Source organism: Tursiops truncatus, chromosome 2 (genome assembly GCF_011762595.2).
Source record: "Tursiops truncatus isolate mTurTru1 chromosome 2, mTurTru1.mat.Y, whole genome shotgun sequence".
In the NCBI taxonomy this organism is placed as follows: Eukaryota; Metazoa; Chordata; class Mammalia; order Artiodactyla; family Delphinidae; genus Tursiops; species Tursiops truncatus.
In genome coordinates, this window is record NC_047035.1 from 105,817,876 (window position 1) to 105,833,104 (window position 15,229).

Consider the following 15,229-nt stretch of genomic DNA (forward strand, 5'->3'; position numbering starts at 1 on the left):
TATGTTCTAAGACAGTCTCAGTTTTTGTTTCCATAAATTACTGAATCATTATTTACGTTTTAATAGTTCAAAGATTAAACTCTGTTTTGACAAATGACATATTCTAGATTTTAGTTTGGAAAATATATTCCCTATAATTTAAATTTCACATGCCCAGAACATAATCTTAAAAATATTTACTGAGAAAAAAAAAAATTTACTAAGGTAATGAAAAAATATCTTTGCTTATCTGGGCCTTACCTAGTAGTGAAGCCCTAAAATTCACAAAGTACATCAGAAAAGCCAGTGCCTACTTTGGCACAGTGCTCTTTCTAGCTCCTTCTCATCAGTGATGCCTTAAACATGCATCTTCACTTCTTAAATTATAAGTATTTTGAGGGCAGAGAGAGCATTTATGAAATTTCTCAATATTTACAAGTGACCAGTATAGCCTTCTTCACCCAGAGGGAACTTAAAAATAAATCTATGAATGTATGCTGTGATTTAAATTATGTAAAATTATATAAATGCATAGAAAGTATATAAATTATATAAATGCATAGAAAGTAATATGCAAATAGTTGCTCTTTTAATGTGGAGGTACTGAATACTTAGTATCATTAGTTTAATGTTGCTTTTACATTTACTTTAAAATATAAACAAACTATGTAATACTTTCACCAAGAGAAGGATGTGAAACATACACTTACCTGCTCTTGCTAGCAATGTTCGAGCAGCTAAATCAAACTTGTGCCTTCTTGTAACTGCTGAGCGACCCCTAGCGGGTGGTCCACTTCCAGAAGCTGCATTCTCCACATGATCCAGATTATCAGGGCTAAAAGAGCAAGTTTGAAAGCAACACACATTTTTAAAAATCATCATGAACAGAAAGCACAGGTGCAAGCTTGCTTGTAGTACTTTTTCCTCCAAATATTATCGAGAACAAAATATGTTTGTTTGTTTGTTTGTTTGTTTTGCGGTACGCGGGCCTCTCACTGCTGTGGCTTCTCCCGTTGCGGAGAACAGGCTCCCGACGCGCAGGCCCAGCAACCATGGCTCACGGGCCCAGCCGCTCCGCGGCATGGGGATCTTCCCGGACTGGGGCACAATCCCATGTCCCCTGCATCAGCAGGCGGACTCTCAACCACTGCGCCACCAGGGAAGCCCCAAAATATGTTTTGAAACATATCTTTTGTGTCTGGCTTATAAATATGTCATATTGCCCTGAGCAATAATTTTATCTGGTTTTGAAATATACCAACAATGAAATTACGCTTAATGCAAGTTTAAATTCAAATGAGGTCAATGGCCTTAACTAAATCCTAAATGATTAAATACTTAAAAATTGAAACGATTGGGAATCCTTGCCTTGGAAAAACAGATATTTCAAAATAAGTTATGAAAATATTCATTAAGCTTGTCAGAAAAAGTCTGCATATTAATATAAGACAAGAGCCCCCCCATATAACTTCATGAGCTAAAATGAAACAAAGATTTAAAGTCATAAGAAGTGCTGAAGGGGGAGGATTTTAGAAAGAATTACAGAATATTTTATTACATTTCTTTTTAGGCTAGGCATTATCAGAGAATTCATTTCACAACTTTAAAAAGGGGGGTATTGTACTGGATATTAAAAACTAAAGAAAAAATGAAAATATAAACCCATATTAAGAGACAGAAAAGATTTAAAAGTCCATTTCTATTGAATGCACTACTTTAAGTCAATTTATATTAAAATGAACATTCTAGTTTATATCTCTTATATAAGATAAAATTTTATCAGCATGTTTACTTTATTTCAGAATAAACTTATTTTAATTTTTAGTTTCTTCTTTTAACCAATTTTATATTAAAATTATTTCCTTATTTTCATAAAAACATCATTCAAGTCAAAACCTGTCATGTCATTCTGTTAAGGGTGCTTCACAGAAACATAAGCTTGTAACTGAAATGTCCACCTTTTCATCTCTCTCTAGTTATCAACCTTATATACCATTAGAATCATCTATGAAGGGACATAATGGGGTTCTTGGGGTACCATTTATAACACATGGAACAGAAATATGGAAATTGGAATTTCACCTTTCACTAAAGCCTTCCTCCATTTCAGCAGCATCAGCTGATGGTATGTCTCCTGGTGACTGCAAATAGCAGGGATCATTTGACTTCCCACCACTGCCTACAACTGTGGCTCCGTGCCTTGAGTCGGCTGTGCTGCCTGACTGGGGCTCCTCCTCATCCTCATGCCCAGGGTGCTCTATCATCCACATGGCAAGGACAGTGATGTTCTGGGCATCGGCCTCTCCTCGAGCACCTGAACAGGGGGAAAAAAAGGTCTAATACTGACTTTGGGCAAAATAATTAGTTATTCATGCTATCAGTTTAAGACTGTCTGCTATGTTGCCACTGTAACTGAATCTTGCGTTAAAAATCTTACAAATCTTTATGGCCTCTTAAAAAACATACTGCCTTTAATAAAGATGGTGCTTCTCATAACTGCATATAATGATACATAAAAAGTTACAGTAAGAAAAATAAAAGGAATACAAATTGGAAAAGAAGAAATAAAACGGTCACTGTTTGCAGATGACATCATACTATACATAGAAAATCCTAAAGATGCCACCAGAAAACTACTAGAACTAATCAGTGAATTTAGTAAGGTTGCAAGATACAAAATTAATGGACAGAAATCTCTTGCATTCCTATACACTAACAATGAAAGATCAGAAAGAGAAATTAAGGAAACACTCCCATTTACCATTGCAACAAAAAGAATAAAATACCTAGGAATAAACCTACCTAAGGAGGCAAAAGACCTGGACTCAGAAAACTATAAAACACTGATGAAAGAAATCAAAGATGACACAAACAGATGGAGAGATATACCATGCTCCTGGATTGGAAGAATCAATATTGTGAAAATGACTATTCTACCCAAAGCAATCTACAGGTTCAATGCAATCCCTATCAAATTACCAAATGGCATTTTTCACAGAACTAGAACAAAAAATTTCACAATTTGTATGGAAACACAAAAGACCCCGAACAGCCAAAGCAATCTTAAGAAAGAAAACGGAGCTGGAGGAATCAGGCTCCCCAACTACAAAGCTACAGTAATCAAGACAGCAAGGTACTTGCACAAAAACAGAAATATAGATCAACGGTACAGGATAGAAAGCCCAGAGATAAACCCATGCACCTGTGGTCACCTAATCTATGATAAAGGAGGCAAGAATAAACAATGGAGAAAAGACAGCCTCTTCAGTAAATGGTGCTGGGAAAACTGGACAACTACCTGTGAAAGAATGAAATTAGAACACTCCCTAACATCACATACAAAAATAAATTCAAAATGGATTAAAGACCTAAATGTAGGACTGGACATGATAAAACTCTTAGAGGAAAACATAGGAAAAACACTCTTTGACATAAATCATATCAAGATCTTTTATGACTCACCTCCTAGAGTAATGAAAATGAAAACAAAAATAAGCAAATGGGACCTAATGAACCTTAAAAGCTTTTGCACAGCAAAGGAAACCATAAACAAGACGAAAAGACAACCCACACGTTGGGAGAAAATATTTGCAAATAAAGCAATGGACAAAGGATTCATCTCCAAAGTATACAAACAGCTCATGCAGCTCAGTATCAAAAAAACAAACAACCCAATCAAAAAGTGGGCGGAAGATCTAAGTAGACATTTCACCAAAGAAGACATACAGATGGCCAAGAGGCACATGAAAAGATGCTCAACATCACTAATCATTAGAGAAATGCAAATCAAAACTTCAGTGAGGTATCACCTCACACCAGTCAGAATGGTCATCATCAAAAAGTCTACAAACAATAAATGCTGGATAGGGTGTGGAGAAAAGGGAACCCTCCTGCACTGTTGGTGGGAATGTAAATTGATACAGCCACTATGGAGAACAGTATGGAGGTTCCTTAAAAAACTAAAAATAGAATTACCATATGATCCAGCAATCTCACTACTGGGCATATACCCTGAGAAAACTGTAATTCAAAAAGACACATGTATCCCAGTGTTCACTGCAGCACTCTTTACAATAGCCAGGACATGGAAGCAACCTAAATGTCCATTGACAGAGGAATGGATAAGAAGATGTGGTACATATATATAAAGAAATATTACTCAACCATAAAAAGAAATGAAACTGGGTCATTTGTAGAGATGTGGATGGACCTAGAGTCTGTCATACAGAGTGAAGTAAGTCAGAAAGAGAAAAACAAATATCAAATATTAATGCATATATGTGGAATCTAGAAAAATGGTACAGATGAACCTGTTTGCAGGGCAAGAATAGAAACACAGACGTAGAGAACGGACATGTGGACACAGGGGGGAAGAGGAGGGTGAGATGAATTGGGAGATTAGGTTTGACATAAATACACTACCATGTATAAAACAGATAGCTAGTGGGAATCTGCTGTAGAGCACAGGGAGCTCAGCTCGGTGCTCTGTGATGACCTAGATGGGTGGGATGGGGAGAGGGGGGAGGTCCAGCAGGGAGGGGACATATGTATACATATAGCTGATTCACTTCACTCTACAGCAGAAACTAACACAACATTGTAAAGCAATTATACTCCAATTAAAAAAACATTAAAAAAAATTATACTACCTGTGGCTTCCATGGCTTTTGCAATCTGCCGGAGAGAGAACCCCATTTCCAACAAGGGTACTGCAATTGCTGGAGGAGGAGGAGAAGTTGAAAGTCTACTGCTTGGGTCTGACAAGGCTGAGACAAAAGAAAGAGAAGTCCTAAATATCACTATATGCCATGAATAAAAAGTATTCTTATAGTAACCATAATTCCCAATTTTCTTAATAGTGTCCGAATATAATGAAATGTTACTCTACTAAGAATTCTCTAGTAACTAAATATGATTAAATCTGATATAGCTTTTAAAGGTTTTTCTTAAAGATAAACTAGCTATTATGAAACAAAACTGCTGAAAAAAATGTTTAATGTTTTCTTTTTTAAAAATAGTTTCCTACTGACAAAAAATTTCAAGCTTTACAAAAATTTGTAAGAATAGTACAAAGAATTCTTTTACCCTTGAACCACTGGAGAGTAAGTAGCAGACATAATGCTCCATCTTCCCTGAATACATTAATATATTACTCTTACAAATAACAACATTCTCCTGTATAACCACAAGGCAACTATCAAAGTCAGGAAATTAACAATTATCATCTAATCCAGATTCCATTCTAGTTGCAAGGAAAGTCCTGATAATGTTCTTTACAGCAAAGGATCCAATACAGGATCATCTTTACATTTAATTTTCATGTCTCTTCAGTCTCCTTCACTTTGATACTTTGAAGATTCCAGGCCAGTTATAGGGTAGAAAGTCCCTCAATCTGATGTCTGCTGTTTCCTCATGATTAGACTCAGGTTGTGCATTTTGGGCAGGAGAAGCACAAAACTGATGTTGCCCTCTTCTTACTGCATTCTATTAGATGGTTCATGATTTCATGTTGTCCCATTATGATGGGTCTGACAAGGTTAACTTGATGATGTTAACTTTGATCACTTGAGTGAAGCTGGTATCTGCCAGGTTTCTCCACTGTAAAGGTACTCTTTTTTTAATTTTCTTTGTAATTAATAAGTATTTGTGGGAAAACACTATGAGAATAGGTAAATATCTCATTCTTCATCAGTTTCACTCTGCATCCATTTATGCTTACTGGCTGAATTAATTATCATTACAACGGTTGACAAAATGATGGGTTTTTTTAAGTCCATCATTGCTTTCAGATTCATCAGTATTCCACTCTAAAGCAAAGCTTCTCCTTTCTCCATCAGTATAGGGTTATGGATTCTCATTGCATTCATGAGTTATTATCTGTTATTGTAATTATTATTTATTTTTATGCCCCAAATCTCCCAGATTTGGCCAGTGGATGCCCCTTCACTCTGATTTCTATATCCTTCCAGCCTGTGCCCATCATTCTCTGAGTACTTTGTCACTTTATGGCACAAGCTATTCTAGGCTCATCTCATACTGAGACCTGAAATCAGCCATTTCTCTCTCAGAAGATCAAGGTTCCTTCTAGTAGAGAGTGGTATTTAAAAGATAGGATCTTGGCACTAGGTGTGTGTACTGCTACTGAAGCATCACTGTCCCAAGGCCCTCTCAGTGGACAGCTGCCAGTGGAGGCCCTCTTCACTCTATATAGTTCTGACACCTAGTGCCAGGCCATATGGACACTTCTTTGCCCCACTTGGACTCCAAAACCTTATAACAGGCCACTCCCCACACACATGAGGTGTTTTTGTTCACCCCAATCTGGCTCTGACAACCCATACTGGACTACCATGCCACGCACCTCCCATACTCTGCTGGCATGAGTGCCTCCCTAGCTTGGCCCCACTTAATGGCTTTCAAATTGAATTAGTAAGGAAGAAGGGAAGGAGGGAAAGAGGGAAGGATGGAGGGAGGGAAGACTATAACTCTCATTTTTGCTTAAAAAAATGTCATTACTGCTACAGTGGTGATAGCCCTGATATATCTGATGGACTTCTCCTTGCCACGGTAGAGTAACAGAGACTAGATTTACCCTCACCTTAAACAACTAAAAAAACAGACAAAAATTATCAAACAACAGTCTGCAGATATCGGACAACAGGTAGTGTAGGACGGTGATCCCTGAGAGAAGAGAATCAAATGAGGCAAGGTGTACAACTGCCTTAGCTTACTGCCTGGAAAGAATTTCCCAAACTGCAGGTCAAGGAGGATAAATTCAAGCCAAACTCAATGGTCTCTCTGAATGGCGGAGACAGAGTAGAGAGTTCAAAAGTGGCTAGAATTCACAGGGCAGAATCCAGAAAGGGGAGATCTGTATGGAAAGAGGACAGCTACATAGATAGAGAACTCCAGAAATGTGCAGAGGGTCCTCTGCCCCTCAAGTCCTCAGCTGATGCTAATAGAGCAACTACCCAAAGCTAGGGAAAGAATCACCAAGAAGTAGCAGGCAGAACAATCCTTAGAGCTCACAAAGGGTTGGGAAGTTTGTGTTACAACAAGCCAGAATGAAAAAACTTTGTAATGCATAAGGTATTAGATAGAATACTAAACAAACTAAAGGCTGTCCTGGTCCCACCTAACAAAGCTTAAAAGGAAGCCTTGAAAGAATCAAATTGTTTTCAAGTTACTTAACTGAATTCTAGAACAAAGTTTAAGTATAATACAATTAACGAAATACAAAATATCCAGCACCCAACTAGGTAAAATTCACAATGTCTGGTACCCAATGAAAAATTACCAAACGTGCAAAGAAACAAGAAAACACAATTCAAGATGAGGAGAAAAATTAATAGAAACAGATCTAGAAATAATTGATAAGTTAAGTACCACAGACATTAAAACAGATACTATAAATACACTTGGTTCTCGTTAATTGTGGATTCCCTATCTGCCAATTAATCTATTCCTTTAAGTTAATTTGTAACTCCAAAATCAATACTCATGGCACTTTCACATATTCACATGCACAGGGTGACCAAAAAATTCAGTCTTCTGATGCATTTGTTCCCAGCTGAGGTCAAACAAGGTGATGTTCTATATTCTTGTTTCAGCTCTCAGACTATAACAAGTGTCCTTTCATGCTATTTAGTGTTACTTCTTTTGCATTTTTTGCGCTTTTTGTTGGTGATTTCATTGTTTAAAATGGCCCCCAAGTATAGTGCTGAAATGCTGTCTAGTGTTCCTAAGTGCAAGAAGGCTAAAACGTGCCTTACGGAGAAAATATAAGTGTTAAGCTTCACGCAGGCATGAGTTAATAGTGTTGCTGGCCATGAGTTCAATGCTAATGAATCAACAACACATATTAAATATGGTGTCTTTAAATTGAAACACACATAAAATAAGGTTATATATTGATCAGTTGACAAAGTGTGACCAGAAGCTCACAGAAACCTAGCCCTGTATTTTCCCTAGGGAACAATGGTTCAGTTTTCACTAATTCTGTGTTCACAGAATATAACTGTTTTAATAATGAGAACTGTTATTCCATGTATTCTGTAAGGTAGAGGAAAGACTGAGTATGTTAAAGAAGACATGGGAGATTTAAAAAAAAAGACATATACAGAACTTCTAGAAAACTACAATATCTGAAGGGAAACATACACTGGATGGGATTAAGAGCAGATTAGACACTGCAGAAGAAAATATTAGGGACCAGAAGGCACAACAGTAAAAATTATCCAAAATCAAACACAGGAAAAAGAATTGAAAACAAAAACAGAGCAGAGCATCAGTGATTGTGATCTGTGGGATAACTGCAAGTGGCTTAACATACATGTAACTGGAGACACTGAAATGGAGGAGTAGTGGAACAGAAAAAAATCTGAAAAAAATAATGAATGAAAAATTTCCAAATTTAATGGACAACTTTAAACCCACATATCCAAAAACCTCAATAAACCCCAAGCACAAGAAACATGAAAAAAACTACACCAGGGCAGATCACAATCAAATTGCTTAAGCCCAGTGATAAAAAGAAAAATCTTAAAAGCAGCCAGAGAAAAAGGCATATTACATCAACATTAGAAAGACAGAAGACTTATCACTGGAAACAATGCAAATCAGAGGACAGTAGAGCAACACCTTCAAGTACTGAAGAAAAAGAAACAACAACTGTCAATATAGAATTCTATTCCCAGTGAAAATATTTTTTCAAAAAATTAAGGTGAAATAGACTCTTTTGGACATATAAGAGCCAGAAGAATTCATCACTAGCAGATCACTACAAGAAATGTTAAAGGAAGTCTTTAAAGCAGAAGGAAATGATACCAGATGCAAATACTGATATACATAAAAGAATAAAGAATCTCAGAACTAGAAAATATGTGAGTAAATAAAAAATACATACTTTAGTTTTTTAAAATATCTTTAAAAGATAATTGGCTATACACAGCAAAAATAATAATGTATTATGGGGCTTTATAAGATTCATAGAAGTTAAATTTATAATAACAAAAGTAAAAAGACTGCAAAAGGGGAAATGAAAGCATACTATTGTTAGATTCTTTTATTATACATGAAGTGGTATAACATTACTTGAAAGTAGACTGTGATAATTAAGAATGCATACTATAAACCTGAAAGTAATCTCTAAAAACACAACAGCAAGTATAGCTAATAAGCCAACAAAGGAGATAAAATGGAATTTTAAAAATACTCATTTAATTCAAAGGAGATAGAAAAAGAGAAAAAAGGAAACAAAGAACTGATGAGATGAAAAAAAAGATGGTAGATTTAAACCCAGCTAATAACAATAATCACAGTAAAGGTAAATGGTCTAAACATCCCAATTAAAAGGTAGAGAACTTAAGGCTGAATTTTGAAAGCTGGACCCAACTATAGGCTACCTTTAAGAAATCTACTTTAACAAAGACCCAAATAAGTTAAAGGTAAAATGATGGGAGAAGATATATGATTATATATAAATAATAATAATAAATAATAAAAAATTCAGAAGTGGCTACATTTATACCAGATAAAGCAGATTTAAGGGCAAACAGTATTAACACAGATAAAGAGAGTCATTTCATAACAATAAAGAGGTCAATTCATTAAGAAGATATAAGAATCCTAAATGTTTATGGACCTAAAAACAGAGCTTTAAAGTACATGAAACAAAAACTAATAAATGAAAGGGAAATAGACAAATCCACAATTATAGTTAGAGATTTCAACACCACTCCCACAATAATTGATAGAATAGGTAAATGAAAAATAAGTAAGGATAAAGAAGACTTGGACAACACTATCAATCAACTTGACCTAATCAACAATTTCTAGAACATACCACTCAACAGTAGCACATACACATTTTTTCCAAGTGTAAATGGAACAGTTATAAAAACAGACCATAGGGCTTCCCTGGTGGCACAGTGGTTGAGTCCGCCTGCCGATGCAGGGGACACAGGTTCGTGCCCTGGTCCGGGAGGATCCCACATGCCGCGGAGCAGCTAGGCCCGTGAGCCATGGCCGCGGAGCCTGCGTGTCCGGAGCCTGTGCTCCGCAACAGGAGAGGCCACAAGAGTGACAGGACCACGTACCGCAAAAAAAACACAAAAAACAGACCATATTCTGCGCCATAAAATAAGTTTCAGAAATAGAGTCACAGATGTAGAAAACAAACTTATGGTTACCAGGGGGGAAAAGGGGAAAAGGGATAAAGTGAGAGATTGGGATTGACATATAAACACTACTATATGTAAAACAGATAACTAATAAGAAGCTACTTATAGCACAGGGAACTCTACTCAATACTCTTGAATGACCTATATGGGAAAAGAATCTAACAAAGAGTGGATATATGTATATGTATAACTGGTTCGCTTTGCTGTACATCTGAAACTAACACAACGCGGTAAATCAACTATACTCCAATAAACATTTTTTTAAATGAATAAGCTTAAAATAGTGAATTGAACATAAGCATTTAGTTCTACTGATTCCTGAAAACCCATTAAAATGGCAGTAAAGGAAATATTTTAAATGCAGAAATCCATAAGGACTGAGAGAACAGGAAAACTGCAATAAAATTTTAGAAGTTAGAAAGCCAATGGGCAAACATAAATTGCCTCAGTGGTCCTGAGAAAACTGAATCCTCCAACAGCAATGAGGAAAGTCAAAACAACAGAACTTATTCCTCAGAATCTCAAAATGTTCAGAAATGGGTGGTAGCAGATACTTCTGGAAACAAAAGTGAGGCAAAAAAACAGGACTGATTGAGAGTCTAAGAAGCAATTAGAAAATGGTACAAGCACTATGCGAAACTATAGGCAGTTTCTAATAAAGTTAAATATCTACCACCAAAAAATAAATAAATAAAAATAAAATAAAATAATTCAAATTATACAAGATATGTTCTTTGATGAAAATGAAATTAAATTAGAAATCAACAATAGAAAGATACCTGGAAAATCCCCTAGTATTAGGAAGCGAAATAACATACTTCCAAATAACCCATATGTCAAAGAAGATATCAGGGGCTTCCCTGGTGGCGCAGTGGTTGAGAGTCCGCCTGCCGATGCAGGGGACACGGGTTCGTGCCCCGGTCCGGGAAGATCCCACATGCCGCGGAGCGGCTGGGCCCGTGAGCCATGGCCACTGAGCCTGTGCTCCGCAACGGGAGAGGCCACAACAGTGAGAGGCCCACATACCGCAAAAAAAAAAAAAAAAAAAAAAAAAAAGAAGATATCAATGGTAAACTAGAAAGTACTTTAAACTGAATGAAAATGAAAACATAGCATTTCAAAATGTTTGGATTGCAGCAACATCAGTGCTTAGAGGGAAATTAACAGCATTAAAAATGCCTATATTAGAAAAGAAGAAAGGTCTAATATGACTGATGTACATTATTTCTCTCTTAAATAGCCATAATTCAATCTACAGCTTCAAAAGAGAGAAGACAGCTCAGTTTGATGGGGCAGATCCCCCTTAATTAAAATCACTGTTCTACCTTCAGTGAAGACAAAACACAATGCCCACATAATAAAGTATCACACATATGGAATGTCAAGGTCTGGGTGTCATAGCGCATGATAGCACACGCACCTGTGCGGTTAGCTGGCCTTGCTGACTGGGAATCAGGAGAAGTTAAGCTTTGCCTCCTTCCTACTTCATCAGAAGGAGAGGTTGGTAACGATGATATTGGAGGAGTCTGTGCACGACGTGTGGGAAGTACAGTGGTAGTTGGGTAACTAGAGAACATTTGCCTTTAAGAAAACAACAATGGTTAGCACAGAAATCCAATTAGAAAATAATGTATACATCGCAATCTTCTTACAGAAGAATATGAGACCTGGAAAACTATACAAGTTAGCTATAGTTTAATTGGGGAGAGGGAAGAGAGACTCCACAGTTTTAAAAATCATTACCTCATAGGATGCTTTTACTATAAAAGTAATACCTTTTCATGTGTTCAGCAAAATGAAAGCAACATAGCAGGTGGGGGGAATACAGCAATTAACAAAATAGATTTTTAAAAGATCTCTGCCTTCATGCAGCTTTCCTTCTACTATAATACCAAGGTGACAGGGGTATTTTGGTATAGTAGTTAGAGAATAAAGAAGACTTTTAAAGATAGATAAATTATAAGTTACTTCAGATACATACATTCGCTATAGCCATGAAATTATTCACATGGATTCAAAGTGGGAGTCTATAGGTAAGTTACGGAAAGAAAAGATAAGTGCCCGGTCACCCAACACAAATGAAAAACAGCGTATGAATGATACGTCAGCTGTGTAGAGGGGTAAAGGTACAGGAGAAGCAGCCCCTCTCACGCTGAAAAGGCAGACACTGGCTAAAAAATAAGTCCAGGAAGATCCTCACTGAGTGACTGCTCTTTAGATTTGTCCAACGGAACTAGTAACTTTTTAAGCATCAAAAGAGCACTGTCAACCCAGTCAAGCAACTGTGATATGATGGTATCCACATAGGGGGCAGTTGTTCCCTGATTTTTCTTGTATTAAATGATGTTGAGCCAGGCAGAGACAACTGCAGCTCTACTACAGTCCTGGCCAATAGCAGGGAAATGCAGACTAAGAGGAAAGAAGGAGTCACAGGCCTGGTGAATGTCTCTGGGAGCAAGGGAGCATTATTTTACCATTGAATTCCATGCCTATGGAGTTTGAAAGGCAACAAAGAGTCACAGTGTTACTGATTCTCTGTGGATGCCTTGAATTCTGTAATTGCCAGAAGGATTAAAAACCATATTAGAATATCCTATCACTCTTCTCTTCCTCCTTTCTTGAACAGAAGCACTTCCTGGAACTGTGTTACTTAAGTGAGAGAGCTAAAAGGCAGATGTGTGGGGACCGGCCACTGGTAGCTACTTGGATTAGCGCTCCTTCTGTCTAAGACCAGAGCAATAATTCTTAATGTGTGAGCTGAAACTCACTGCATCAGAATCTCTGGAGAAACTTAATTCAAATGCAAACTAGGTGCCACACCAGACCTACTGAATGCGACTTGCTAGGGAATACAGCCCCAGACATTTAAAAAGCTTCCCAGGTGGCTCTTGTGCACACCAAAATTTTATACTCATTACAATAATAGCCACTCTCTCTCCTATCCTCTAAGATGTGTTTACACACTGGAAACAATAATAACCTATCAATTAAGGGAAGGGGGGAAAGAAATAAGAAAAAGGGAGACTATTCTGCTTCCCTTCATTTCACTTAAGCCCTTGTTAAGAGAGCTCACAAAAGTCTCTCCCTAAAGATTTTCACTCAAAGGTTTTTATTTTATGTATACATCTGGCAAACTGAAGCAAAAAGAAACTTAAGCATTCTTTGGAATTTATGAGTCTACTAAAATAGGGCTGGAGGAAGAAGATCATAAGACATGCTCTTTCATTTGAAAAGTAGACTTGTTTGACCTTATAGAAAGAATAAAAGTATAGTTAAAGAATTATGCTTAAAAGGAAAACATCAAGAAGAGAAAATCGTTTTTCTGGAGGTAAGCTCTTTCTTGAGGCTCTAATATTCAAAATATAAGTATTTACCTTTGGAGGAAAAAAATATTCAAAAGCCTAGCCAAAAAAAAAAAAAGATCATTATAAGAAGGTAGAGTACTACAGTACCTGATTGTCAGTGGTACTGCTGATTAGATCTGGGACCACCACTAACTGGCTGAGAGACTCTGGGCAAGTTATTAAACTTCTGAGGGACACTTCCAACTTCAGTAAAATGAGTTTGACTATATGATCTCTTGGGTTCCCTCTAGCTCTAGAATGCCTTGACTTAGTTGGACACATTCTTCACAAGAGAACAACTGTGTGTTTAGAACCATAGGCATCAATATGGCAGACATTAAAGTCAACATCCCTACCTGAGAAGACTAAGTGGCATCACTCCTGGGGACTCAGATGCAGGCACCGTTTCTGTGTCAGTGACTGGAGTGGTGGCAGTTGTGGTGTCCTCCAGCGAGCTGCTCATAAAGGATGTTGTACTCGAGGCTGATGGGCTAGTGGTAACTGGCGTCTGTGCCTGTTGGGCTTGGTCACTTTCTTCAGCTTGTTGATCAATCTCTATAAACCAAGATTAAGGTTAAGAAAGTAGTAAGGATTTGTTTTTTCAAAAGTGACGAGGGAATGGGAAACTTTTAATTTGGAAAGCTTCTAAATATATTTCGTAAGTATCAATTTCTGCAAAAGATTTATAGAAAAAAATGTTCTTATATATATACATCCTGTATTCACTATTGTACTCGTTATAGACTCTGCAGACAGTAATGTAACAAGCCCTTGTAATTACTCATTTCTTATTTTAGAGAAGGTGCTCTTAAAAACAAAGAAGTTTCACTTTTGTTTGTTAAGATTTAACCAGAGGTTCTCTAAAGATCATTAAAACTGTGTTTCCTTAGCACTTTGATTTTGATGCCTATCTTTAGTCTTTAAACAAGCAAAGATGAAGATATGTAAATACAAGAATAATAAAAACCTAAACAGAAACTCCATGTTCTAAAAATGACAGTTCTTCACAAAATAAACTACTCCCAAGAGTTTAAAAAAAAAAAAAGTTAAAATGTCTAAGGGCTTACAAATATTTGTAATTTTTCTTATCTGGTAAGGGAGCCTACAAATAAACATAATCAAGATAGCAGTTGTTACAAATAGAGAGCTAATTCTATTTGGCTTGCTAAATGACGAAGTACTTTTCATAATCATGATCTTAACACTCCTATTTATATGCACCACACACCTCTCTCTTCCTACTTACTATCTAAGCTAAAAAAGGAAGAAGGGGAGTAAGGGAAAAGGTAAAAGAAGAGGAAGAGGAAGGGAAGGAAGAAAAAAAGAATGGAAGCACCATGAAGGCAGGTGACTTTGTTTTGTTCACTGTTGACTCCCCAAAATCTAAAATAGTACCTGGCACACTGTAAGCACTCAGTAAACATTTACTGAATGAACCTCATTTTTATCTCAGAATTCATATTATCCCCAAAGGTGAGGATAAAAGATAAAACAAGGTTTTTTACACACAATATATAGTCTATGAAAGTAGTACTTTAAAAAGTCCTTTAAAATGTCTCTGAGAAGTTATCAGAATAATATATATATTGAATCAGATCAGTAAATACATGAGTACCTTCTGTGGCATGAGTTAAATTTCAGTTTTATGAAATGTAATAATTATTAAGTTCTAATACTTGCATAGGTTTAAAATAGAAAATTATAGGTACAGGCACACCTCGGAGA

At 36.6% G+C, this 15,229-nt stretch overlaps 1 protein-coding gene across 7 annotated transcripts in view; it reads right to left on the reverse strand.

The window, feature by feature from the left end:
* HERC1 (HECT and RLD domain containing E3 ubiquitin protein ligase family member 1) overlaps positions 1–15,229 on the reverse strand; it is a 220,530-nt gene that overhangs the window by 59,506 nt on the left and 145,795 nt on the right. For all 7 annotated transcript variants that reach the window (XM_073801133.1, XM_073801132.1, XM_073801130.1 and 4 more), the window contains 5 exons: positions 13,861–14,059; positions 11,581–11,741; positions 4,629–4,745; positions 2,062–2,293; positions 690–814 (listed from right to left, as the gene is read on the reverse strand). In XM_073801133.1, the coding sequence (XP_073657234.1) occupies positions 690–814; positions 2,062–2,293; positions 4,629–4,745; positions 11,581–11,741; positions 13,861–14,059 (834 nt within the window). The remainder of the gene's footprint in view (positions 1–689; positions 815–2,061; positions 2,294–4,628; positions 4,746–11,580; positions 11,742–13,860; positions 14,060–15,229) is intronic.